General features: G+C 46.2%; 1 protein-coding gene across 2 annotated transcripts in view; it reads right to left on the bottom strand.

Moving 5' to 3' along the window:
• The window catches only part of PLXNB3 (plexin B3), a 47727-nt gene that overhangs the window by 7899 nt on the left and 12694 nt on the right, over positions 1–27134 (bottom strand). For both annotated transcript variants that reach the window (XM_072626648.1, XM_072626647.1), the window contains exons 5-25: positions 26395–26523; positions 26210–26310; positions 24673–24811; positions 24371–24527; positions 24152–24260; positions 23815–23929; positions 23492–23617; positions 23289–23405; positions 23056–23149; positions 22720–22889; positions 22118–22269; positions 20956–21061; positions 19847–19977; positions 19291–19467; positions 18829–19042; positions 18483–18722; positions 17907–18068; positions 17518–17669; positions 14953–15053; positions 13776–13993; positions 800–978 (exon numbers count right to left, since the gene is read on the bottom strand). In XM_072626648.1, the coding sequence (XP_072482749.1) occupies positions 800–978; positions 13776–13993; positions 14953–15053; positions 17518–17669; positions 17907–18068; positions 18483–18722; positions 18829–19042; positions 19291–19467; positions 19847–19977; positions 20956–21061; positions 22118–22269; positions 22720–22889; positions 23056–23149; positions 23289–23405; positions 23492–23617; positions 23815–23929; positions 24152–24260; positions 24371–24527; positions 24673–24811; positions 26210–26310; positions 26395–26523 (3089 nt within the window). The remainder of the gene's footprint in view (positions 1–799; positions 979–13775; positions 13994–14952; positions 15054–17517; positions 17670–17906; positions 18069–18482; positions 18723–18828; positions 19043–19290; positions 19468–19846; positions 19978–20955; positions 21062–22117; positions 22270–22719; positions 22890–23055; positions 23150–23288; positions 23406–23491; positions 23618–23814; positions 23930–24151; positions 24261–24370; positions 24528–24672; positions 24812–26209; positions 26311–26394; positions 26524–27134) is intronic.

Raw genomic sequence — 27134 nt, 5'->3', positions numbered from 1 at the left:
TGGGCAACCGTCATGTGGAATGTCAGACTTGGTCAATGTCTAGGTTCTACTTACCTCTTTTTCTCTGTTACAAGGTAAACCTCACCGGGGTAGCATAGGGTGGGAAGGATTTTCAAACAAAAAGTGATAGCAAAAAGGAAGGGGAAGGTACAAAGATACAGGGAGAATAAGTCCTTAGCCACCCTCTGAACTCATCTTAGACCTGCCTCTAGAGCCTCGCATATGCAGAATTAATTCAGTAAGGCTCCTTGGAGGTAGAGATTCTAAGGATAGAATCAGAAAGAAGGTGGGAGAAGGGGGGCAATAAGTAGTATTTTGTTTTTTCCAATTACATGTAAAGATAGTTTTCAACACTCATTTTTATAAGATTTTTCAGTTCCAAATTTCTTTTCCCCCCCCTCCCTCCTTAAGACAGAAAGCAATCTGATATAGGTTATGCATGTGCTATCATGTTAAACATATTTTTCACATGAATGACAGAGCTGTAGTCAGCACTTTCTACACAACTTCGAAAAGTTGACAATGCAAAGATTATCACTCCCATTATAGAGATGAGAAAATGGAGCTTTAGAAGAAAGTGAAGTGACTTGAAGTCCTATGATTGACAAAGTTGGGGCATAAATCATGGTTGTTGGCTTCTAAGGTCAATGCGATTTCTAATGCACTGCCCCCCCCCCCCCCCCCCAAATCAGGTTAGAGTTCATGTAAGCAGGCTTCCTGGGGATGGTAAGTGTGGGCTACAAGCTGGGCTGGGCAGCATGGGATGGCTGTTAATTCTGGTTCTCTATGCCCTCCTTACCTGCGAAGCATCAGTTTGGGATTCTTGTGGACATACTGAGCAGTAAGGTCACTGAGAAGGGTCTTCATGATGTCAGTCAGATATTCTAGCTTACCGTGGAGGGCCAGAGACAGCAGCGAGGCCACATAGCATCGATCTCGCTGGGAGAACGTGGGCTGTTCCTCTAGGGTGTGGATAAACTTGGGAAGGGAAGTGAGAGTTTAGCCTCCAAGTTCATTCTCCAAGCTTTACCCCCAATCACCATCCCACCCTGAGGGGGATCTCTGACTTTTTTTTCTCTTCGATACATTCCTCAGCCCAGCCAAGTTTTAGTGGATCGAGAGTTCCACTGGAGTCAAAGGTGTGAAAAGTCAATGGTTGAGGAAAAGAGTTCGAATGAACAAAGATTTAGCCCGAGGTGGTTAGACTACCTGGGTCCTAATTGTCTTCAGAAGGTCAGGCTGCTTTTTTTAGTCTTTTCTCTGTACAGCGAGCAGAAGGGGAGGAATTCCCCATCCCCCACCTGCTCAGTCACTTATTTAGAGTTGCCCGGGGCACTGAGAGATCAAAAGACTTGCCTAGGATCACTCAGCCTGAAACAATCCACAAGCTTATATTAAGCAGCTACCTCGTACCAGGCCTGGGGCTAGGAGCTAGAGAAAGCTGCAAAGCCAGGGCCAGTTCTTATGGAGCTGGCCTTCCACCTAGAGAGGCAAGAAGTGTACCTATTGCAAATGCAAAATAAATATGGAGAAAATTCAAGGTGGAGAGGGGTGCGGGAGGCACCAGCCAGACGAGGAAATGCTAGGAGATCCTAAGAGGAGGAGGTAAATTCCAGGCCTGGAGGAATCTTCTGGGGCCCAGTCCCAGGAGGCACAGTCATTAAAGGCTTTTGAGTTGGGGAATCAGCGGCATGGCCAGACCTATGCCTTAGAAAAATTATTTGGTACAAAAGAAATAAAATTTGGAAGTCTGAGAAACAGAAACACCCAGGAACTCTACCTATAAACCACTTTTTGCAGAAATAGAAATAATTGGAGAAATGTTCATTACTCATTACAACATAATAAAATGAAAATGCTACCTAAGTTAATTTCTTTATCCAGTAACAAACTACCAAAGGATTGTTGCCTAGAAAAATAATAATAAAATTTTGATGGAGGAACAAATGATCAAAAATATGAAGGAAAGTAATGGGGAAAAAAGAAGGAAGGTAGATGCTCTATCTGGGGGCAGCTAGGTGGCAAAGTGGATAGAGTGCTGGGCCTGGAGTTAGGAAGACTCATCTTCCTGAGTTCAAATGTGGCCTCAAACACTGACTTAACTGTGTGACCCTGGGCAAGTCACTCATTCCTGTTTGCCTCAGTTTCCTCATCTGTAAAATGAGCTGGAGAAGGAAATGGCAAACCACTCCAGTATCTTAGCCAAGAAAACCCCAAATGGGGTCATGAGGAATCAGGCATGAATCAAAAACAACAAAGGGAAGGTGATGTCTATTAGTACTAGATCTCAAACTATACTACAAAGTGATACAAAACAAAAATCATCAAAATGATTTGGTATTGGTTTAGAAATAGAGAGACCCCTATAGAGTTGGAACGTAGAATGAAGCAGACGATTTTCTCTTTTGTTATGTTATGTTTTTTTTTCTCATGGTTTCAGCCATTCATTTTAATTTTTCTATGCAACATGACTAATGTGAAAATGTGTTTAATAAGAATGTATGTGTAGATTACATGCTGTCTTGGAGAGGGATTGCGGGGAGAGGAAATTTAAAATTTATGGAAGTGATTGTTGAAAACAAATGAACTAATTTGCAAAAAAACCCAAATAGACCCATTTCTCAAATATATAGAGAACTGAGTCAAATTTATGAAAATAAGAGTCATTTTCCAATTGATAAATGGTCAAAGGATGTGAACAAGCAATTTTCAGATGAAGTAATCAAAGCTATCTATAGTCACGTGAAAAAATGCTCTAAATCCTTAGATTAGAGAAAGGCAAATTAAAATAACTCTGAGGTACTACCTCACACCTATTAGATTGGCCAAGATGACAGAAAAGGAAAATGACAAATGTTGGAAGGGATATGGGAAAATTGGGACAACTAGTGTCCTGTTGGTGGAGTTGCCAACTGATTCCACCATTCTGGAGAGCAATTTGGAACTATGTCCAAAGAGCTATAAAACTGTGCATGCCCTTTGACCCAGCAATACCATTTCTAGGGCTGTATTCCAAAGAGATCATAAAAATGGGGAAAGGACCCACATGTACAACAATATTTATAGCAGCTCTTTCTGTGGTGGCCAAGAATTGGAAATTGAGGGGATGTCCATCCATTGGGGAATGGCTGAACTAGTTGTGGTATATGAATATGTGGTATGTGGAATACTATTGTGCTATAAGAATGACGAGCAGGCAGACTTCAGCAAAACCTGGGATGACTTAAAAACTAGAGAGGCTGATCAGCAGAACAGATTAGAACATAACAGAAACAGAAACACAATAGCATAACGTATGCTGAACCCAGGGGTGTTATGAGACATCAAATAGGATGATGGATGTATGTTTCAAACCTTGAAAACCATCATATAAATGTCTGTTGTAGTGGTTCTTGGACTATGATCACAGGCCTCCAGTTTACTAATGACTTCATTCCCTGAGCCTTCCACTGCATTTCTGCTGAGCTCAGGCAAGGTTTAAACAGGGCTGTACTGGTAACTATTTAGCAACTGCTTCCCAGGGGGAGAAATGCATGCCCACACACTTTAAAGTTCAATCTGTATTATTGACACTTTCTTGAATCTTGTTGCTGTGTTTGTCCTTCATTCTTGAAGGGAACCATGACATCAAGATGATAACATGACTTTGATTTGAGTGAGGGAGAGCTGTGCAAGGGCACCAATCTCACTTTCTTCTCCTGAACCATCTGGGTCCAGTGGCCTGATATTTATCAGGACGACTGGAGATAGCCCAGGATGCAAGTTGAGACCCTGGCCCTTTCAGGCTAGAGTCTTATTACATTCTCACTTTGAGTGAGATACACCCATTCAATGAATGGGCTTCTTTAAGTATTTACTCAATAGATGGCACCTTTAATAAAATAAAAAAATCAAACTGGGAGGGGAAGACTCTCAGGGTGCCTGCATAAAAGAGAAACAATTACTAGTAGTAGGTACATTCACTCTGCTCTAGGTGGGTGGAGACTTGTCCAGTCTGTGAGTTCCAGAGTCAGTTGGGTTTAAGGCTTGATCTTTGAGCAAGAAATCTAGCTAGTAAACCCAAAGGAGAAAAAGGCAGCTTTTGGCCATGGAGTTTACCTTCCCTGGGTAGAATACCAGAGAGGAGAAAGAGGAGAAGGAGAAGGGGGAGAAGGAGAAGGAGAAGTATCCTTGAATCTAAATAATCAACAAAACATTAAATAAAGCCTTGCTTTTTATAGCTGGACTGCTTATTTTTGAGATGTATATGTCCACACCGAACTTTTAACAATCAGCTTTCTCAGTAAGTTAGAGCTGGCTTCAGCACACCCCTGGATAAACTCAGACCTCAGTCACTGAGGTGGGGGTGGGAGGACAGGGGAGAGGAAGACAAAACTTTCTGGGAAAATTGGAAAGCAGTTTGGCAGAAATTAGATATAGACCAACATTCATAATGTATACCACAATAAACATCATAAGCAAGTTAGAGGCGCAAGGAATAAATTACCTTTCAGATCTATAGAGAGGGGAAGAGTTCATGACCAAACAAACAAGGAAGATATCACAGAAATAAAGTGGACAATTTTGATTATGAAAAATGTAAATGTTTTTCTACAAATCTAATGCAGTTAAAATTAGAAAGGAACAGATAAACTGGGTGGGGCAGGGGGGCAGCAAGTTTCTCTAATTAAGGTCTTATAGCCAAGATATATAAAGAATTGATTTAAAGAGACCTTCCCTAATAAATAAAGGTCAAAGGATATAAACAGAAAGTTTTCTTTCTTCTTTTAAAAAATTAAAACAAAATGCGTTTTTATTCTGAATAAAAAAATAAATTTTCACCTAAAACAAAATATGTTTTTATCCTGAATAAAAATATACTTTTAAAAAATAGTTTTCAAAGAAAGAAATCCAACCTATCAGTTAGACATGAAAAAATACTCCAAATAACTAAGAATTAGAGAAATTCAAATCAAAGCAACTTTGCAGCTCTACTTCTTATGTGAAAGGTGAAAGAGGGGGAAAAAACAACCTTAGAGGTTCTAAGAGGCAAACAAACTGTTGATGGAGATGTGAACTGGCCCATCCTACCTAGAAAGCAATCTGGAACTGTGCCTCCAAAGTTACCAAGCTGCACAGTCTTTTACCCAGTTATCTCCACCCCCGTCCTGGCTAGGTTTTATGCCCCAAAGGAATGGAGCAAAGCAGAAAAGGACCCATATGTGCAAAACTATTTCTAGCAGCTCTTTTCATAGCAGCCTCCAACTGGAAAGTGTTCACCTATTGGGGAATGGCTGAACAAATTAGGATATGTGACAAAATGTATAGTGTCAGGGGAAAATAGGAAGACTTTTATGAACTGATGCAGAGTGAAGTGACCAGAAATACAAGAACAACAACATTATGGAGGGAAAACTTGGCAAGACTCTAGAACTCAGATTAATTTGATGAGAAACCATGAGTCCAGACGACTGAAGATGAACCACTCCAACCACCCCCTGCCAGGGAGGTGAGGGACCCAAAGGGCAGCCCGTTTTTGGCCATGGCCAAAGTGGGAATTTGTTTTGCTAGACCAAATATTTGTTATGACAATTTTCTTTTTCTTTTCTTTTTTTTCACCTGGTCAATGGGAGTGATGAGTGGAAAGGAATGATAATGAATGCTTATACACTTAATTACTTTTTGAAAGAAAAATAATTTTGGCATGCATATGGAGGACCGATCAGAAGGGACAGAGACAAGTCAAAGGAGACCAAATAAGTTATTATAGGTATGGTATGTGTCAGAGGAAAGACTTGTGTGACTTCATAACTGGCCCATTATCCACCACACCACACCACACCACACCACAATGCCGCCCTAACATAAGAGCAGCTGCAGTGGATAGAGAACTAGACCTGGAGTCAGGAAGTCCTGAGTTCATATCTGACCTTGGAAACTTCCTAGCTGTGTGACCCTGGGAAAGTCACTTCACCTCAGTTTTTTTCAACTATATAGTACCTATCTCCCAGGGTTATTGTGAGGATCAGATAAGAAAATATTTGTAATCTGTCTGACATATAATAATTGTTTAATAGATACTTGTTTCCTTCCCATGAAATATCATAAGGGAGAAAAAGTTCAATAATACTTGACAATGAATTGATCATTTATAAATTTAGTCATCATTTATAACCTATACCTGATTGCTTATTCACAGGGGTGAATGTGGCCATGTGGCCCTCTAGGTCCTCAAGTGGGATCCTTTGATTGAATCCAAACTTCCCAGAACAAATTCCCTCTAGGTCCTCAAGTAGGGGCCCTTGGACTGAATCCAAACTTCACAAACTTTATAAAAGAATTTGTTCTGTAAAACTTGAATTCAGTCAAAAGGTTGCACCCAAGGACCTCAGGAGGGGAAACTGAGGCTGGTGACCTTGCACAGCCCTCCCTCACGCAAAACAAAGTCAAGTGCAACTCATGTCATTATTTCTCTGATGTCATAGTCTTCTTCGAAAACGAAAGATGAACACAGACAGACCCAAGGACCTAGAAGGTCACATGTGGCCTCAAGGCTGAAGGTTCCCCACCCCTGGCTTACTGAATCAGGGAGGAGATAGGGGAAGGAGGGAGGGATAGAATTTAGAACTCAAAACTTTAAAAAAGACAAATGTTAAAAATTGTTTTAACATGTAATAGGAGGAGAATAAAATTAATTAATTTGCCTGTCTCTAAAAAAATTTAGGCATCACTCAAAATGTTCTTCCCCAATCTCCTCCACATATCCCCAGCTCATTGTCTCAGACCTTCAAAATGGGAATGATTTGATAAGAAAGATCCTTGGGAAAACAAGGGAGCCCTTTGTGACCCTCTTTATTTTCATGAGGGGAAGGATTCATTATTACATTGGAGTGTCAGAAAAATTACACACATACATCACTACTTGATTGAGTCCTTGTTTTAAGAATTAGCTCCCATTTGATAGTCTAACCTTAATTTTGTTAAATATGAGCTAGAATAATCATGTTTCATAATTTTAAATTTCATTTTTCAAGACTAAATCCTAATTGGACTTAAAAAAAAATCACTATTTCTGAGTTTAAATCCATCCTCAGGCACTTACTAGCTGTGTGACCCTGAGCAAGTCACTTAACCCCAATTATTTCCAAAAGCAAAAAAAAAAAAAAAACTAAGCAAAAAAAATCACCATTTATTGTGAAACATTGACCCTTAAAGTAGGTTTACTTTAAGTGGCCTTTTTCTGGAACAAATTCTCCTAGAATAGTGAGAGCTTCCATATACATTGTACTGTATACATCAGTGTTCTTGAAGGGGACCATGATATCAGGAAGATGATGCCATGACTTGCAAATGAATTGGATTTAAGTGAGGCAGGGATGTGCAAAGTCACCAGCCTCACTTTCTCCTCCGGAGCCATCAGGGTCCAGTGGTCAGATATGGGCTAGGACAAATAAGGTGGCCCCAGATGATATCTGTATATTTACCTAAAAGGCCTGTAGGCCCTGAGCCAGAAAAAAAAAATACAACTGGAATGGATGTAAACATCCACTATGAAAAGCAGGAGGCAAGCCTTATGCATCGTTTTTCTTCTGTTATTTTCTTTCTGCTCTGGGTGGCACTAGGAATTAAGGATGAGAAACGAGATTCCCCAGGTAGACTGCAAAGGAGAACTCCCCAGAGACAGGAGTTTATTTAGATCCCACTAGGCAGTGACTTTTCCCTATTCCCTCCCCTCCCCTCTCTGGTTATATATAACATTCACTAGTTTAAATGTCGATGATTACTAAGCAGTTATAGTGAAATGTACTGAGGTTTAATACTGAGCTTTTCATAGGAGATTTAATTTTTCTAAATTCTGCATGATCTTTGGCTGCATTAAGAGAACCATCCTCCAGGACAAGAGAGATGTCAGTCCTTGTTGGCCTCTACCTTCCTCAGGTCACAGCCAAAAAAGGCTAGGGCAGGAATAAGTATTTACATAGGTCACACAGCTAGCTAAGTATCTGACATCACATTTGAACTCAGGTCCTCCTGACTCCAGGATCAATGCTCTAACCACTGCCCAACCCAGCTGGAGCATTTTCTTGCCTGTCAGGCAAACAAGGAATTCTCATCCTCGCCCTTAATCCTTCATTGTATCCAATACTTCAAGTAAACGAGGAAATTCTGCCTATTCCTGCCTGCTCTCCCCTCTCCCTGCCCCCTTCAATGTCTTCCCTTATGCTTCATGTCTTGGCTCTTAGGCTCTTTCCCTAAGGCCTGAAGTGAGCCGTTTCCTTCTTTGTTAACCAACACTGCATCCATACCCATCTCCCATGCTGCTTTCTCCAAGAAATCTGCCCAGAACCCCTTATGGTTAACAAGGAGTTCTGAAATGGTAAAAAAAAAAAAGAGACCATAGCACAGCACAACATGGTAAAGTGGAGGCAAGAAGACCCAGGTTTGAATCTTGACTTTGACACATACTGGTGGTGTGATCGATCTTAATTAGGTAATCACTTAACCTCTTTCTGCCCCAGCTGCCTGCCTGATTGGAAAGGGAGAATTTCCTCACATGGGTGTTTTCCCTACAACAATGAAATCTAAGGTTCAATCCTTATCCCTCCTACCAGACTAGAAGCATCATGGCAGCAGATGCTATGCCTTACCTAGACTTTGTATTTCCCCTGGAGCCAGGTAGCACGCTCAGCACACAGTAGGCGCTCAATAACTATTGTTTGTATTATACTGTGCTCTGTATAAAGCAACATCTGCTTTGATTTATCTTAAACTAATAGAGTAGGAGAGATGAAGTTCTAGGAAGAGTCAGTTATTTAGTAATTATTAATTAAGTGCCTATTGTGTACTGGGAACTGTGCTAAGCACTGGAGATACAAATGGAAAAAAAAAATTAGTTCCAGTCCCCCAAGGAGCTTACAACTGAATGGGGTTACATCAAACAGAAGGAAGCTGAAAGTTGGGGCAGGGAGGGAAGGTACCAAATGGAGTTTTGGAGTCTGCGTCCCCAATCAGTGAGGCAGAGGAGAGTGAGGAGGTAGAGGACCAGGCCTGATGGGGATCTTGGAGGTTATGTCAATAGTGAGCCTCCTGGGGCATGGGGGAGATGCCAGGCTGAGAAGTCCCAAAGGGAGTCAGGGGACAACTGGGGAGATACCTGAGCTGATGTTTGAGAGTCTCTAGGTATCTGAAGAGCCGTTACCAGGTGAAAGAGGGCTCAGACTTACTCTGGTGCCCAGGAGGCAAAACCAGGAGCGGTGGGTGGAAGTTACAGGGACATAGATCTGGGCTCAGTAATCAATAACCATTTCAGTGTCTGCTACGTGCCCAAAACTGCACTCTCTTGATTTCAGAGCTGTTCCAGGACCTGCCAGTTCTAGAGACTGGGTGGGGAGGAGATAGTCAGAGATAAGTGAGAGCAAAACACCATGGAACAACCCTGGAACAAAAGGAGGAAAGGGAACAGTGTGCTCCAGAAAGACAACAAAGTAGATGAAAAGGTCCCTGAAGAAAGAATTTTGAGCCTTCAACTCCCTGATTATCACCCAGGCGATTGGATAAGGATGCGCTTCCCTATCAGCAGATGCTGGGGACTGAGCCTGCCTCCCATGCGCTACAGCCTTGGCCAAACTTGGTCCATATATTTGTAGCCATGTTGTGTCATTATTGCTTTTTTGTTGTTAGGAGAGATAAGAGTCAGTTCTAGGAGGAGGGAGTGAGATAGGGGTCATATCTAGAAGTGAAAGTGATGTTATTTTAAAATATATCAATTAAAAAAAAGAATTGTGGTGGCAAGTAAGTGGTGAAATGGATAGATCCCTGCAGTCAGGAGGACCTGAGTTCAAATCCAGCCTCAGATATACTAGCTGTGTGACCCTGGACAAGTTACTTAACCCCAATTGCCTCTCCCTCAATAAAATAAAAAGAACTGTGTGTTATGTCTAAGTGGTGTGTGTGAGAGAGAGAGAGTGTGTGTGTGTGTGTGTGTGTGTGTGTGTGTGTGTGTGTGTAGGGGCAACTTGGCTGGGAGTCCATCCATTTCACCTCATGCTTTTAAGGTAGGGAAGAGAAGATGTATCAGACTGGAGAAGGGACCCACAAGTATAGGCTGGGGTGAATATCTGGAGGAAGAGCTGCTCTCACTTGCCAACTCACTGCGGAGGTCACTCACTCTTCTCCTTTGCTCCCCATTACATACGTTGTCTCAGAAAACACTCTGGATGCTTTCTAGGACCTCAGAGTCTGGGAGGCTGGTCGGGTTCATCAGCCTTCTAATCTAACTCATTCCTGGCTAAGAATCCCCGTTCCCCCCTGCCCCATAACCAACTGGACAAGGGCGTGCTGGAAGACCTCCAAGGACCATTTCTCATGTGATCTCAAGTCTAAGCTGGCCTCTCCCCACTGCTCCTGCTTCTGTCCTCTGGGATCAACCAGAAGGAAGCTAACCCCTCCCTCTCCCAAGTGGACTTGAAGGCAGTTGTCTCTTCCCCAGAATAAACATTCTCAGTTTCTTGAAGTTCATACCTCACATGGTGTGAACTCAAAGCTCTTCCACCACTCTGGATACTTTCTCTGCTTATCAATCAACCTATCCACTAGTATTTATTAAGGACCTAATATGCGCTGGGCACTGAGCTACAAGGAAAAGCACAAACATGGTCTCTTGCCTAAAGGAGCCCACAGTCTACTGGGGCAGACAACGCAAGAACAATGATGCACCAACGAGACATACAGGACAATTGGGGGGGGGTAACCCCATCTCCTGTCCCATACGTCCTCCACACACCCCACTATCTAGCGCTGCTTCGTTCTCCACTTTATCCCAAATACAGACCTTTTTCTTGATCTTTCTTAAATAGAATCTCTTTTTATTTAGCCTGCCAGCTTCCCAGGCACTTGGATTCCTAACATCTATTTCTTCCTAGATTCTTTATTTTTCCTTTCCTTCCCTACCCCACCACCCTGTTCCATATTCAATCAGTTGCCAAGTCCTCAACATTTCCTGCACCGTGTACAACAATAACTCTATTTCAGGCCATCATCCTGTCTCACCTGGACCAAAAGTGGGAAACCTGTGGCATTGAGGCTACATGTGGCCCTCTAGGTCCTCAAAGGTGGCTCTTTGACTGATCTCAACTTCCCAGTAAAGCCCCTCTAGGTCCTCAAGGGTGGCCCTTTGACTGAATCCCAACTTCAAAGAACAAATCCCCTTAATAAAAGGATTAATTCTGTAAAACTTGGACTCAGTCAAAAGACTGCACCCAAGAATCTAGAAGGCCACATGTGATCTTGAGGCCTCAGGTTCCCCAGCCCTGATTGGACCATTGCAAAATAGCCTCCTAATGGGGCTCTTTGAGTTCAGACTCCTCCCTCCCGGTTATATTCTCCATCCATCTGCCAAATGACATTCTTAAAGCACAGGTCTGTCCATGTCACTCCTCTGCTCAAGATGTTCCACTGGCTCCCTCTTGCCCCAAATACCTATTTGTCCTTTTTTGCAGGTAGGTTGCACAGTGGATAGAACACAGGATTTGGAATCAGGAAGACATCTTCCTGAGTTCAAATCCAGCCTCAGACACTTATTAACTGTGTGACCCTGAGTAAATCATTTAACCTTGTTTGCGTAAAATGAGCTGGAGAAGGAAATGGCAAACCATTCCCCCATTAACCTGATACATGATTTATCTCTGCCAAGAAAACCCTAGGTGGAGTCACAAAGAATTGGACTGAATGGCAACAAAATATCTGGCATTTTATTTACTAAAGGGCTTGGCTTCACAGTTTGTCTCCAACATACTTTTCTGCACTGATTTCATCTTATTCTATACTTCTGTCAAGATGGCTCACTTGGTATTCCCCTTATACATGATCTTCCATTGTCTGCCTTCTTGTGCTGCTCAGGCTTTGACTCCCAAACTGATCTGAGTCCTGCAGCTAAGTAACAAGATCAAACGAAAGTCTGCTGTGCCATGACTGTGACCCTGCAGAGACTTCCAGATAGCTGACAGGAGCTGGGGCCAACAGCAGTCTACTGGAGCTCCAATCAGGGGCAAGCCTGGTTCTTTCTCCGAGACTAGAACCAGAGTTGAACCTGAGACCCTACTTCAGGGTCAGAGACACACTGCTTATTCCTATTCCTGCTCCTTGTCTGGTATGTGTGATAACTTCTCCTTACCAGAAATCCACCCCTAGATTTAATTTCCTTCCTCAGTCTACACTGGGTCTGAGACTTGAGCTCTGGAATAAGAGGGACAGAGCTGCCAGCCCGCATAATATCAGGACCCTTCTATGCTGGATCCAGACTTCTTGCCTTAGTGCATAGCCACAGGCCCTGGTTCAGTCTCTGAGTAGCTCTCTCCTGGCTGAAACCTTTTCTCAGTGCCAGGAACCTGTGTGTCTCCGTGTTTTGAAGTAGCCTGTTATTTTTCCTTGAATTTCTAGATCAGAACTCAGACTGGTGCTTTTCTAGGTCTTTGTGGAGTAGCTGTGTGTGTGTGTGTGTGTGTGTGTGCGTGCGTGCGTGTGTGTGTTTCTGGGTGGCAGCGAGGAACTGGATTTCTGCTACTCTGTCATCTTGGCTGGTCGCTAATTGTTGATTGTTTTTTGGCTACATATTGCCATCCAATGTATCTGCTATCCTTACAAATTTTAAGCCATCAGAAAATTGTGTGTATACTATCTATTCTCTTATCTAAGTCAGAGGTAAAAGAAAATATTGACTAGAACACTGAGATGTTCCACTGAAGACCTCTCCCTCCCCCATTAACCTGATACATAATTTATAAGGAAGGAAGGAAACAAGCATTTATTAAGCTCCTACTATATTCCAGGCACTGTGCTAAGTGTTTTATAAATATTAGCTCATTTGATCCTCACGACAACTCTGCGAGGTAGGTGCTATTATGATCCCCATTTTACAGTTGAGAAAACTGAGGCAGAGAGAGGTTAAATGACTTGCTCAGGGTGCCACAATGAGGGAGTATCTGAGGTCAAATTTGAACTCAGGTCTTCCTGACTGCAGACCCAGAGTTTTGTGCACTGTGGCACCAGCTAGCGACCTCTGTAACTTAGATTTTCAAGTTTTAAGGGACCCTATAAAATCACTTAGTCCAACTCCTGCATTTTGCAGAAGGAGAAGTGATTCAGAGAAGACCACATAGATGAATCAGTTCTTTTCATTCCAAATCTGCCTGATCACTCATATTTGGGTCTAGTTCCAAATGCACCTACCCGGACCTATACCTCCCCATCCTATCTAGTTACCTATCTATTGATATGCCCATCAGTGGAAGAAAATTAGATGAATCTGGCAAGGCCTGTTCTTCCTGATGCCATGCTGGCCCTCTATCCCTTGCTGCCCAGTCCAAATGAGCACAAAGTGTTCCTCTAAGTGTTTCTTCTGCAGTTGTAGAAATTGTAGCCACATTCATAGAATTCTAGACTTAAGAGTTGGAAGGGACCTCAGAGGCCAGCTAGTCCAATCCCCTCATTTTACAGAGGAGGAAATTGAGGCACAGTGATGGAGAGGAATTTGTGCCCAAGGCCACATACAACTAGTAAAGTCTGAGGGAGGCAAATTTTGATCTTTCCACTTCACCACATTCCAGCCCAAATAGCAGCTAAATCTCTCCCTTGGGAAAATCTGCACAGCCCACCGCTCATCAATACAAACACTTGGCTATCCCCTCTCCCACCCTCCCTCCCTCTTATGCGCTTGGCCTTCCTTAACTCCAGACAGTCAAACATTGCCCAGCTATCACATACATTGCTGTGACGCTTGGAACCCTGCTGGGCCTCACCTTGATGAGGAAGAGTTTGCTGTTGAGCATGTTGGCAAGCTGGCTGAGACCCTGTTTTACAGTGGCCTGGCGGGCATCTGGCACGTCTATTTCAGATCGAAGGGGTGACCCATAGTGTCCAGGAAAGAAGACCCGTTCAGTGAAGGTTTTATAATCCAGGAAAGGGATGCCGCTGCCCTCCAGATCACTGCTGACGTCTGTCATCTCAGTCATCAGGTCTGCCATAGGGGGGGTGGAAATGAGAGGGATTAGGTTTAGGTTGCCAAAGACCTCTCTCCCTCCTCTCCTTAGTGCTAGCCATGATTAACAATAATGACAATATGAGTAATAGCTCACATTTCTATAGCATAATCAATTTTTGGTTAGCGGTTCTACCTCAGAATGGGCAGACATTAAAAACCAGGGCTCGATTTATTGTTGTTGATTTTGAGACTTAAGTAAATGAGAAAAATGTTAATAATGCAGATTTAACTTGAAAGTGTGTCCTGCGTGCATATATTTTTCTCAAAGAGTCAGTTACTAAATATTTACCAGCACATCTCTGACTTTGCAAAGAGTTTTACAAATATCTTATTTGAGCCTCCTAATAGCCCTGTGATCTTATTATATCCATTTTACAGATGAGCAAGTTGAGGCTGAGAGAGACTAAATGACTTGTCCAGATTCATCTAGCTAGTAGGTGGTGGGATTTGAATCCAGATTTAATTGAGGCCAAGGCTAGTGCTCTGTTTATTAAACCTGTGTCAAACACACAACTTGTGGCTGGGGTGGGGGGGTCGGGAGGCAGGGCTTAGGAGGGAAACAAAATAAAATGTAGTTGGGAAATATTTAACAAAATAAATAAAAATATAGTAGAACATAGATAACGTTCATTTGTGGTTTTCTAAGTCAACAGACATCCTCAGGTATGAATTAGTGGTCCCACTTTCTGCCCCACACTATACTGTCTCAAAGAAAGCAGGCCCTACTTTCAGATCAGGGATGAGGAGTTTTGGTCTTCAGGACATGGTCTATCAAGTCTCATGGCTCTGGAGGTAGAGGCAGAGGCATTCTGCAGGGGAGGAGGCATGAGGATCTGTCAATTAAAGGCTGGAGAATAGCCAGCATCTCCTCACTGCCCCTAGCCTAGACTCTCCTGACTCAGCCCAGCCCAGCCAGCTCAGCCCAGCCCAGTCACCTGTGAATTCTTTGCGGCACTGGTCCCCGACGCTGATCTCCAAGTTTTCTAGCTGCACAAGGACTTTCTTGTAGTCTCGCATAGCCTGTTTGCTCTTCCTCCTGCACCAGGACAAGGGCCAGGGTAATCAGGGACTCGGCAGAGCATGAGGAGAGAAGGAGATGGAGAAGGAGAGAAGGAATGGGGAGAAATAGTAGAATGTAAGCCCTTTTTGAGGCAAGGGACTTTCATTTTTGTCTGGATCCCTAGTGGGGCCTTGCTAGTAGTTTGTGAATAAATGCATGTTGAATCTCTGAGGCACCACCTCACACCTATCAGATTGGCTAATATGACAAAAAAGGAAAATGACAAATGTTAGAAGGGATGTGGGAAAATTGAAACACTAATATATTGTTGGTGGAGTTGTGAACTGATCCAATCACACTGGAGAGCAATTTGGAACTATACCCAAAGGGCTATAAAAATGTGTACACTCTTGACCCAGCATTACCACCACTGGCTCTGTATCTCAAAGAGATCATAAAAATGAGGAAAGGACCCACATGTACAAAAATATTTATATCAGCTCTTTTGTGGAGAATTGGAAATTGAGGGAATACCAAGCAATTGGGGAATGGCTGAACAAGTTATGGTATATGAATGTAATGGAATACTATTTTGCTATAAGAAAAAATGAGCAGGTGAACTTCAGAAAAATCTGGAAAGACTTATATGAACTGATGCTAAGTGAGGGGAGCAGAGCCAGGAGAACATTGTACACAGTAACAGCCACACTGTTCCGTGACTAAACTCTGATAGACTTAGCTCTTCTTAGCCAATCAAGGATCTAAGACAACTCTAAAAGACTCATGATGGAAAATGCCATTCACATCCAGAGAAAGCGCTATGGAGTCCGAATGCAGAGCGAAGTAGACTATTTGCTCTCTCTCTCTTTTTTGTTTTGCTTCTTCTTTCTCATGGTTCATTGCTTATAATTCTACTTTACAACATGACTAATATATGTTTAATATGAATGTATATGTAGAGCCTATATCAAATTGCATGTCATCTTGAGGAGGGGGAAGGAAGAGAGGGGGAGAAAATTTAAAACTCAAAATCTTGTGGAACTGATTGTTGAAAACTAAAAATAAATAAATAAATTAAAAAAACAAGTTGCCTCAAAAGGAAAAGAAAAGAAAATATAGGCAGGCGGATTCTAGAAAAATACGGAAAGACTTGCGTGAACTGAATAAATGCTTGTTGAAATGAAATCAAAATGGTTGCAGACTCCTCAGGAATCAGAACCGGATAAGATCTTAGGAGCCTGCTAGTCCGACCTGCATATTTGATTTGTTTAATCGACATTTTATTTTTTCAGTTATTATAAAGCATTTTTTTCTCTCTCATGCCCCTGAGGATGAGGAAAACAAGATCTTTGTAACAACTATGCATAATTAATGCCCAAAGGGCTACAAAAATGTGCATACCCTTTGACCCAGCAATACAGCTTCTAGGACTGTATCCCCAAAGAGATCATAAAAATTGGAAAAGATCCCACATGTACAAAAATATTTATAGCAGCTCTCTTTGTGGTGGCTAAGAACTGGACATCGAGAGGATGCCCATCAATTGGGGAATGCCAAACAAGCTGTGGTATATGAATGTAATGGAATTCTATTGTGCTATAAGAAATGACGATCAGGCAGACTTCGGAAATAACCTGGAAGGACTCATATGAACTGATGCTGAGTGAAAGGAGCAAAACCAGGAGAAATTTGTACATAGCAACAGCCACAGCATGTGAGGATTGTTTCTGATAGACTTAGCCCTTCACAGCAATGCAAAGATCTAAAACATTCCCAAAGGACTCTTAAGGCAAAGTGCCATGCACATCCAGAGAATGAACTAGGGAATCAGAAGGCAGAATGAAGCAACTATTTTCTCTTGGGTTTTGTTTTGTTTTTTTCTCATGGTTTCTCTCGTTCGTTTTAATTCTTTTATGCAACATGACTAATGTGAAAATGTGTTTAATAAGAATGTATGTGTACTTATGGAAGTGATTGTTGAAAAGTGAAAACAAATAAATTAATAATAGAAAAAAGACTGTATGTGTAGAACCCATATAAGATTGCATGCCATCTTGGGGAGGGAGGGGGAGAAAATTTAAAGCTTATGAAAGTGATTGTTGAAAACTGAAAACAAATAAATTAATTAAATAAAATTATATATAGTTGAGCCAAACAAATTCCCATGTTTACAGCCCATGTCTAAAAATGGCTCCCTCGGTCTGCATGTTAGTCTATGACCTCTGTCTCTAAGATGGGCACCACTTTTCATTACTAGTCATCTGGAATCATCATCTTTCTTATCTTACAGGTGGTCTCTAAAGCCCAGAGAGGTGATTTGTGAAAACCCAGGATTCTCTCCCCTGTCTACTAATTAATTGATTTAGTTGTTGAGAGGTTCTAACCTTTGGGCCAGTGTGGACGGGAGGTTGGGAGTTTAGCCAAAAGAGGAGGGAGAGTGACTGGGAGAGAAGAACAGAGAAGGGTGCTAATGAGATGAGAGAGAAGGATGAGGGATCACCTGTACATGAGGATGAGGAGGAGGACCATGGAGATGAGCACAGCGACTCCCACCCCCAGCCCGATCTGAGCCTCTGCTGGGAAGCTGGGCAGGGTGGTCTCCACCTCATATTTCACCGGGCCAAGGTTTAGCTGAAGGTTTCCCATCTGCACCTGAGGGCAAGGAATGGGACCAGGTGTTTGGGCTGTTTCATTGACTTTCCCCCTCCTTTGGGATTCACCCCCCCCCTTCCTTCCAGGCATGGGTGCTAATGTGACCAGAAACTCCTTGTCCTCCCTTATTAATCCCCTGTTTTCCCACCCCAATATACTATTTGCTATGGAAACCAAACCCTTTGCTGTCTCTTCTAGAGTTGGGACTGAGGAGGAAGAAGAAAGCTAAGGACTTACTATGAATTCAGGCAGAGCACTGGAGCTGTTGAGGGGTGGGGGGGCCCACATGGGGGGTTCGCAGTACAAGTGAGTCAGCGTCAATGTCTTCACCACACATTCGCCTTTTCCAATTTGCACTTGGACCTCCTCCTTGCTGATCCCCAAGTTTAGCCCCTCGCCCTGAGGGTAGGGAAGGGGGAAGAGGTGGTGAGACCACTTTGGTCCGGACTCCAATCTCCCTTCTGTTCTTTTGGGTCCTGTGTCTGTCTTCCCAGTTGAGAGGCTAGTTTGGCTCAGTCCTGAGGATGCTGGCCACCTTCCCAGCTTCCCCTAAAACCTGACCTCAAGCCCTGCTGGGCTGGGCTCAGGATCAACTTCAAGGAGTGAGGACAAGAATGCCAGGGTCTCTTGAACCCTTCCTTCCATGCTCTCCTTGCGCCAATTCCCACTTAAGAGCCAGGTCTTTCCCTCTTACCCTAGGGGCCAGGCTGAGGGCTGAGTGTGAATCATAGCACTTCCGCCTACCCTGCTGGGAGCTCAGACTTTCTGAGACCCTCCACCTCCCTCCAAGCATGACCTGCCACGTTGGGTCACCTCCACATCTAGAACATTGCCAGGCTTCAGGCGGTAAGGGTGGGCAGGCCTGTCTCGGCTCAGTGGATAGAGGTGAGGATTGGGCTGGTACAGGAAGTCTTTCCCGCCACTTGCATTGATGAAATCCACTAGGATATTGTCCAGGGTGAAGAACATCCGTCGTAGGCGGGCATCCCCAGGGACCGCAGGACTTGGACACAGGAGCAAGCGAGAGGAGTTGGCCAAACAGACAGTGGAGCACTTTGGGGGAGAAAAGACATCCAAAGCTCCAGCATAAGGGGAGGTGGGGCAGGGGGAGAGAATGTGGGCAGGAGGAGGCTCGGTGCTGGTAGGTTGGGGCACTCACCTCCAGAAGACCCGCCTCCAGCCAGCTACAGGTCTGGGAGGCCATACCACCCTGGACAGCCTGGGGCCGGCCCCCATCTTCACAGGGATGCTCAGCCAATCTCTTTGGCTCCAGCTGTTGGGGCCCAGCTGGAGCCTCTTCCAGCCACACCGACAACTGAGGCTTCTGAACCACATCCAGATTGGTCCCTGTCACCCGGATCATTCGCCCTCCCCTGTGCCAGGAGGGTCAACTGTCAGAGTGAGCAGTGAGTTCGGAGTCTCATTCTCACCTCCTCCATATCCTATCCTCCCCTACAGCACTTCCAACCCTGCCTGGTGACACATCCCTCCTGCCTCATCCATAGCCCCCATTCTTTCCCCCCTCAGGCTGGGACCCCTCACTCCAAAGGGATGGTGGAAGTCTGGTTCTATTAGTCCAAAGCACTCCTGATTGGGGCTGCCCCGTAGCCCTCATCCTCACCCCCTGAAGCTGACGCTGGGCTCAGCCGACAGGAGCTGGGGGTCAGATTTGTACGAAAAGTGGCCTTTGGCCAGTGTCCTCTGGGCCAAGCCAAAGACCACTCGGAGATCCGCCTCCCCAGGGATGGCCCGGGGCCCAGTCAGGCATACAATGGCTTCAGGGCATACAGGCCCCTGGCTGCAGGGAGAGTGTGAGTTCTTTGTGACTTGTTGTCTGAGGGCTCTTGTTTCTTTCCCTTCCCGGACTCCAGCCCCACCCCCAATCCACCACCTCCCTGGTGGCAGAGCACTGGGCTGGATCCTACAAAGGATGATGACTAGCAGGACTGGCAGAGGGACAAGTTGATTGAGAGAGGATCTCATTCAGATTTGGAAGGACTTTAGTCAAACTATGGATTTTACAGATGGGGAAACTGAGGCACACAGAAAGGAAAGTCCAAGGACTGGCCTAGCAGAGTGAGTTAGTGGCAGAATTGAGGACTAGAAGCCAGGCCCAGGGCCCAGCCTCTCTCATCTCCTGGAAGGTAGAACAGAAACCTAAATGTCCAGGCACTCACATAAGACAAGGCTCATCTCCCAGAAAGGCTCTGATGTTACTCTCTGTCAGCAAATGCTGCCCGAAGATGGTGAGAAGAGTGCCGCCTGCCTTAGGGCCCTGCCAGGGACTCAGAACACTCAGGACAGGGTCCTAGAGGGCAAAGAACCAAAGGGAAGAGGGTCTCAGGGTCTTTCAACCCCTTTGAGAGAGGCCAGGGAAGGATGATGATGTGTAGCTATCCTCGCAGCTCCCTCCTCCCTTTCACCACCAACTTTCTCCATGCCCTGCTTACATTGCCTTCTTTCACTTTTCCCTTGTTTCCTGGTCATCTGACTTACATTCACTCATTCATTTATTCACCCAGAGTCTAAGCACTTACTATGTTCAAGGCACTATTTTAGTTCCCAGAATCACAGACTCTCAGAGCTAGAAGGGATGCAATCTAACCAGTATCTAAACGCGAATATCCCCTATAATATTCCTGACCAATGGACATCCAGCCTTAGCCTGAAGCCCCCCACTCGGGAAGAAGGGACCTGTTACCTCTGAGGCACCTCATTTCACAGTGTGAAACTTGGGTAGTTTTTCCTTCAATCCAGGCCTCTGGCACACAGGAGGCACTTAATAAAGGCCTCTTGATCAACTGATTGATTACTCTTAAATCTGCCCTTCATTGGTTATCAAAATGGTACCAAAACCCCGAACTCCATCCCAGCCCTTCCACTCCCCTCCAAACAAAACAGCTCTTTATCTTGTCTTCTGTCTCTCTCAGAGGCAGCACTCCCAACCTACACCTTGGAGCCACTCTAGACTCCAGGATCTCCTCATTCCCCCTCAATACTCACCACCATCCAGTTGGTGGCCAAACCCTGTCTGTTTTTTCCACTCAAGGGATGGCCACTTGAGTTCAGGCCCTTAATATTTCACACACAGCCTCACTGTTGGAGTCTCTCTCCCTTCTAACCCATCAAATGGGATAATATGTTTAGTACTGGGCCTGATTCATAGTAGAAGCTCCCTGCCCCCATCCTACAGATATCACTGTTTGTGTAGGGTTGAGGGGAGGATAGAGGAAGAAAACTTGGAAAGCCGAGGGAATATGGGGACGGAGGGTAGGTCTAGCGGTACCTGGTAGGTGAAGAACTGTGCAGACTCGCTAGGCGGACGGTTCTTGATGGTAACTTTGATGGGGCCTGTGGTGTCCTTAGGGGCAGGTGATGTCACACATACTATCCTGTAGGGGAGAGAGGGGGGAAGTTGCTGGAATGACCTGGGAGAGATCAGCTCCTTTCCCTCCCCCAAAAGTCCGAGCCAGCACTGAGGCTGGTTGAGCAGGGAGAGGGGAGCACAGCCCCCCCCCAACCTAGGGCCAAGGGAGAGCAAGGCATCTCACCCACAATCAGATGCAGATTGATAGATGTGTGCTGTATCCCAAAGAAATCCAAACACACACACATATCTACCACTCCTGCCCTAATCCCTTCTCATAGTCTGACACCATTTTATCATGGTCTGTCTTTGCATCCCTTCTTTGCTTCTGTCTCTCTCCTTGTCTCTTCCCTCTTTTTCCTTGTCTCTCTCCCCTCCATCCCTATTTTACTTTACTTTTTCTGTTTCTCCATTTCTTCACCTCTCTTTTTCTTTCTTTCTGTCTCTTTTCCTGTGTCATTCTACTTGGCTCTCCAATTCTCTCTCAGTCATTCAACAAACATTCCATGAATACCTATGGTGCTCTAGGAACTGAATATACAGATGAGTAGGACATAGTCTCTTCCCTCAGAAAGCTTTTCTCTAGCAGTCTTGCTTTGCCCTGTTTGGCATTTCAAATCCTCCATGGCCTGGCCTCGTCCTATCTTTCCACCTTTCTTGCATCTTACCAACCCTTCCTTCCCCCCATTATCTTGAATGTATAGCCCCTAGCTCTTTGCTGCTCCCAGGATGGCCCCCCACCCTTGGACTTTTCTCCTCCATCTCCACCTCCCAACTTCCTTAAGTCCCGCCTTTTTCAGGGGCCTTCCCACTGTGGTTCAGTTCTCCATAGCTCATTTGCATGTTTTCTCCCCATAAGACTGTGAGTTTCTTGAAGGCAGGGCCCATCTTTGGCCTTTCTCTTGCCTTTGCAGAGTACCTGACACATACTAGGCACTTGATTTGTACTTGTTGACCAACCATTGCTCCTCTCCCTGTGGCATATCTCTTCACAGCATCTCCCTTCACATCTCTCTATCCCTCTTTCCCTTAGTTCCTATGCCCACTCTGTCCCAACACTCCTCATCAGTAGCCCCCTCACTGGGTGGAGATGCGGTAGAGGGTTGGGTCCAGGAGACAAGGCCGTCCTGCGACGCTCACAGCATCCGTCACATCCTCCAAGCGACTGCCCAGGTTAGAGCCCAGGATGGTGATGACCACACCCCCCTCAGGGGGGCCCGTCAGAGGCTTGATCTGTGAGGACCAGAAACTTTGAGGCACAGTGGCTGGATCAAAGTCTAGAATCCCCCACCCTCGGCCTGAGCTGGGGTTAGAAGTCACAGAATTTGAATGAGAAGTCTTCTGTTCGCAGAGGAGGAAACTCAGGCCCAGAGAGGATGAGCAGCTAGCAGAGCTGAGGTGCAAAGCCAGGGTCTCTGAGTCCAGAACCAGTCCTCGCTACACTGTTCAGGGAGGTTGGGGCTTTCCAGTGGCAGGGGGCCAAGGGCTTAAATCTTAGGGGTCTTTCCCTTCTGCTAGCTTGCTGAGTTGCTTATGGGGTGGGGCAGAAAGGGCACAGCTCTTCCTTGAGGGGGGTGGGCAGAGTTAGGGTCAGGGCCTGAGTTGAGGGAAGGTTATCGGTTGGGGCTGAGCTTGGGGTTTGGAACGAAGATCAGCTTTGGGGGTTAGTTGACATTGCCTCACCAAGTGGATGCTGGGCAAAGGACAGAGTGACTCCACAGCTTCCGGTGGGCACAGGGGCCTATAGTTACAGACGGGCCTGCCCTGGGCACACCACACGCAGCTCAGATTCTTGTCAGCTGCCTGGCAATGGCTGCAGTCCTCGTGGCCCACAGTGCAGTCATATAGGGTCACTGAAGGTGCGAAGGGGGAGGATGCTTAGGGTCTCTGAACTAAGCCCCTTCTCCATGGGTACCCCTTCACCTCTAGCCCCCAGTGACTGCCTCCAGCCCCAGCAAGGCTCCACAGGGCTGGCCCTTGGCTCCGGAGCTTTCTTTCCCTGGGGTCCTAAGCACTCACCGTAAATGTCGTTAGCATTGTCCACTCTGTGAGTGTTGCCTCTGGTAACATAGATGGGCACTCGGAGCTCCTTCCGGGGAGGAGAGGGTCTGAACTGTAGGGGTAACCATCGTGAGGGGGATTGAGGATGAAGGAGGGTGTCAAGGGGGGACGGCTAAGAATGGATTCCTGAAAGAAGACTCTGAAAGGTTTCAGGAATAGGAAAATGGGATGGAAGACCGAGAGTGTCATACCTGCTGAGCCTGGCACCAGATGAGTTGAGTATCCCCATCTCCCTCTTCCAGGAAGGCCTGGAGACCCAGAAGGGCTCCTGGCAGCTCCAACCAGCAGTGATAGGAGGCTGCCTTGCTCTAGGCAAGAGGAAGCAACTCTCTAGAGGTTGTTACACTCTTTCTCCCTTTCTTCTCCATCTGCCCCCTCCACCCCACCTCCATACCTGGTAATGATGTAGGTTCCGAACCCGCAAGGCAAGCCTGGTCTCCCAACCCACAGGAACAAGGTGGGATGTGCTCAGACCTTCCACTTGGGGGCAGAAATCAGGGCCTTTCATCAGGACATCTGCCTGGGGAGACAGGCAGCCTCAGTGAGGGGAAAAGGGTTGAGAAGGGAGGGGTGCAAGGGAAGGCTGGAGAAGATAGGTGGGACAAGTGTCTATGGAAGTGGGAGGATTGGCAGACATGTCAGCTGTACCCTCGGGCAGAGTTCAATGATAGAGAGCCAAGGAGATAGGAAGGAACAGAGCTCTCTGGAGAAACTTACTTCCTGGGCATGGTAGACGGTCTTCTCCCCATCTGGGCACCCATCCCCATACACACAGAAGGCACGTTGGGGGCACCAGTGGCATCGCCAGGGGCTTCTCACGCATGCACTGCACCTGGGCACAGGGGGGGGGATTCAGCCCCAACCACTCTTGATAGGGGTCCTTCCACTCTCTGACTTGAGAAGGCTGAACCCCTGGAGGTGGGGGGGGAGTATCTGGCCCTGTGTTTCCCCAAGGGATTGAGTGTCCTGATGTGAAAGGTGGTGAGGCTGGGCTAGGGGTGGCCATGGTGGGGGTGATAACCAGGAAGGGACAGAATGAGGGCCCAGGACTCACGGAGCAGCTACATCCAAGGCCCCAGTAGCCTTACAGTCATAGAAGGAGAAATTGGTGACAGCCACGGACACATCCTCAAACATGAGGGCCAATGGCACCGTGACATGATCTGAGGAAGGGAACATGGTTAAGGATGGGGGTTGGGGGGACAATGTGTCCCCTACCTCCCTCTCTTGCTATACCTTCACATCCTCTCCAAGGGTACCATCTCTCTCTTACCGGTGCCCTCAGTACTAGATGGCAACTGGTCCTGCGGAGGTGATTCACAGACTACCCGGGTTCCTTCCACATGGGCCAGTGTCTCATAGTTATCAAAGGCACAATGGAAATATTTGTCTGGTGCCAAGGCTGGGAGCTGGGGTACCACCATGGTGACCTGAGGAGCAGACAGGAGGGAGGAGAGAAAAACGGGAAGTAGGAGAGAGACTAAGAAAGCCCTATGCTGAGACTTGTCCCCCCTACCCATAGCCTAGCCCAGATTGGGCTTGGGCCAGTTGAGGGCCCTGCCTACTCCAGCTTACCTGGCCCTGCTCCTGGCGAGGCTGTTGGCTGGGCACTAGGCTTTGGATAGCCAAACAGAGGCTTCCCTCAGGGGGCCCATAACTCCACAACCACTGATGTTTCTGTTCAAATCCAGTACATTCCTCCTTCCTTACACACCTGCAGGTATGCACATAGTGGGAGGGGGTGCCATGACAGGTGGGGAGGGGGGAGAGATAGGGCAGAGCACATCCATTCCAGGAACCTGGGCATATGTTCTCCACCATGTCTCAGGTCTTTTCTTCTTACCCCTAGCCCAGATACTGTCCATTCCTCCTGATCTCAGTTTTAGCCAACAGGAAAAAGAAATAAGAATCCAAATATGGATTGCCACCATCTCTCCCATATGTACTTGTCTAGGTCTTACAAGAAGCTTCTCTGGACCCTCACACTATATGGACAACCCCCCCTGGCCTGCCTTATACTTCAAGAGAAAAGAGCCTCAGCCCCTCAGCCCCTCAGCCCCTAGGTCTAGCTAAGGAGTCAGGCCTCAGTAGCGCCGGGAGACCATATTTACCAGGGACCCCAGGCAGTGACTGGGACAGGGAGGTCTGTAGAGACTGAGGAAGAGAGCTGGTGTGGGCAGGGAGGGCTCTCTAGAGGAGATGGTGGCAGTAGGCAAAGGGGACAGAGTGTGCCAAGGTGGCAAACTGCTGTGGCTAGAGTATAAAAGGGGGCCAGACTGAGAGATTGGAGAAGTAGCTTGGGTCAGCCTGGAGGGCTGAGGGAAGAATTTTCCTCCTACAGTATAGGCACTGCACCTAGGCACAGGGGTAGGATTCAGCCTCAACCCCTTCTGCTAGGGCTTTTTCCTCCTACCCCAGATGAGAGGCCTGGGCCCCTGGGGCAGGATGAGGTTCTCTCCCCTCCTCCCTCCCCCCAGGGATAGCAGGCCCTGATGTGAAAGGGGGCCGGATTGACAGTAAGGGCGAGCCATTAGAGTATTTTGAGTAGTATTAGAGCTTGAAGATAATTTTAGCAGCTGGGTGAAGGCTAGGTTGGAGTAGGGAGAGGCTGGAGGCAGGGACAGAGACCAACAGTCTAGGTGGGCAGTGATGAGGGCCTAGTCAGGGTGGGGAGGAGGGCCCAAGAGTCAAGACTGGGAAATGATGGTGTTCCTCACATAAAGAGGCAAGTCAGAAAGAGGAGCAGTTTGGGGAGGGGAAGAAAATGAGGAGGGAGGTCACATGTGTTTGCAGAGGGCCTCCATAACCTTCCTCCAGTGCGGTTAGGGCTGTCCTATATTAACACAGGCTCTTTATGGGACCTATATATGTATTTTTTATGGTGCTAATTTTAAATAGATGTTATTCTCCAGGACAAGAATTGCATTTCCACTTGTGGAGGTCTATGTTTAAAAGGCTGAACATAAGCCTATGCTGTGTACCATGTAAGTAAGCTGCAGCAGCCAGCCCAGCTAGGAAGCTCAGGTTTCCTGATGTCTCCAGGACTACTGGTCCCCAGCTCTTCACCAGACAGTATGGAGAGTGGCTCTGATCCCCCTCTCCCAATACTCACCTGCCCTGAAGGACGCACCAGCCACAGAAGGGGTCCTGGGCTTGGAGGCAGCTGGGGCAGTCAGTAAAATGTTGGCAGGCAGAAATGGGCACTTTGTTTACCTGTGGAGGAGCAGTCCTGGCTCAGTGGGAGGGGAGTAGAGAGCTTGGATGCCCCCTTTTCCTCATCTCCCTGCCCTGCCTCACTTGAGAAGTGGTCATGACATAGAGGTGGCTCCCATTCCTGTCCAGGAGCAAGTCAGGGCTCACGGCGGTACCTGGGGGGCCCACGGGGAGGGAGCTATACAGCTGCCCTGTTGAGCCATTCAGGAACACCTTGGGGAGACAAGACCAGAGAGCTGTAAGTAAGGAGGGGGACATCTGTGCGTAACATGAAGTGGAACCCTGTTGCCCCTCTTCATGACTCCAAATGCCCTATCTGTCCTGAGGGACAACATCCAACTGCATCCTGGGAGAAAGAGCTTTGGGATGATCTGTGCCCTGGGGTACTCTCCATAGCTTCAAAGACTAGAGTTGCCTATAAAAGTGTCACAGAAATGCAATGGATGCTGAGGGAAGAGTAGTGGTGGCTATCTGTCATGGCTGACAGCAATAACAAAGACAATCATTTTCAGATCCCCAATATATTTACTATTCCAGTCACCACAGAAACTTTTCTAAACCTTCTCATTCATCTTCAAGTCTCCCATGGCTCTTCTTCCTCCCACCACTCAGCCAGGAACTTTGCCTCAATTTTCTCTAAAAAAAATTGAGGCCATTTGTGGAGAATTGCTTCTTTGTCCCCTTCTCCTGTCATCTCTCTTCACTCAGGAGTCTTCCCTCATTATCTCCCTCACCCATCTCCTTGCCAAGAAGAACCCTTCTACACAAACTCTTGATCCTGTTTCATCCTGTCATCTCTAGAAAATTGCCCCTGTATCATCCCC

The sequence above is a fragment of the Notamacropus eugenii genome, chromosome X (assembly GCF_028372415.1).
Source record: "Notamacropus eugenii isolate mMacEug1 chromosome X, mMacEug1.pri_v2, whole genome shotgun sequence".
NCBI lineage: Eukaryota > Metazoa > Chordata > Mammalia > Diprotodontia > Macropodidae > Notamacropus > Notamacropus eugenii.
Note: the sequence above shows the minus strand (reverse complement) of the source record. Positions and strands in the feature narration are given on the sequence as shown.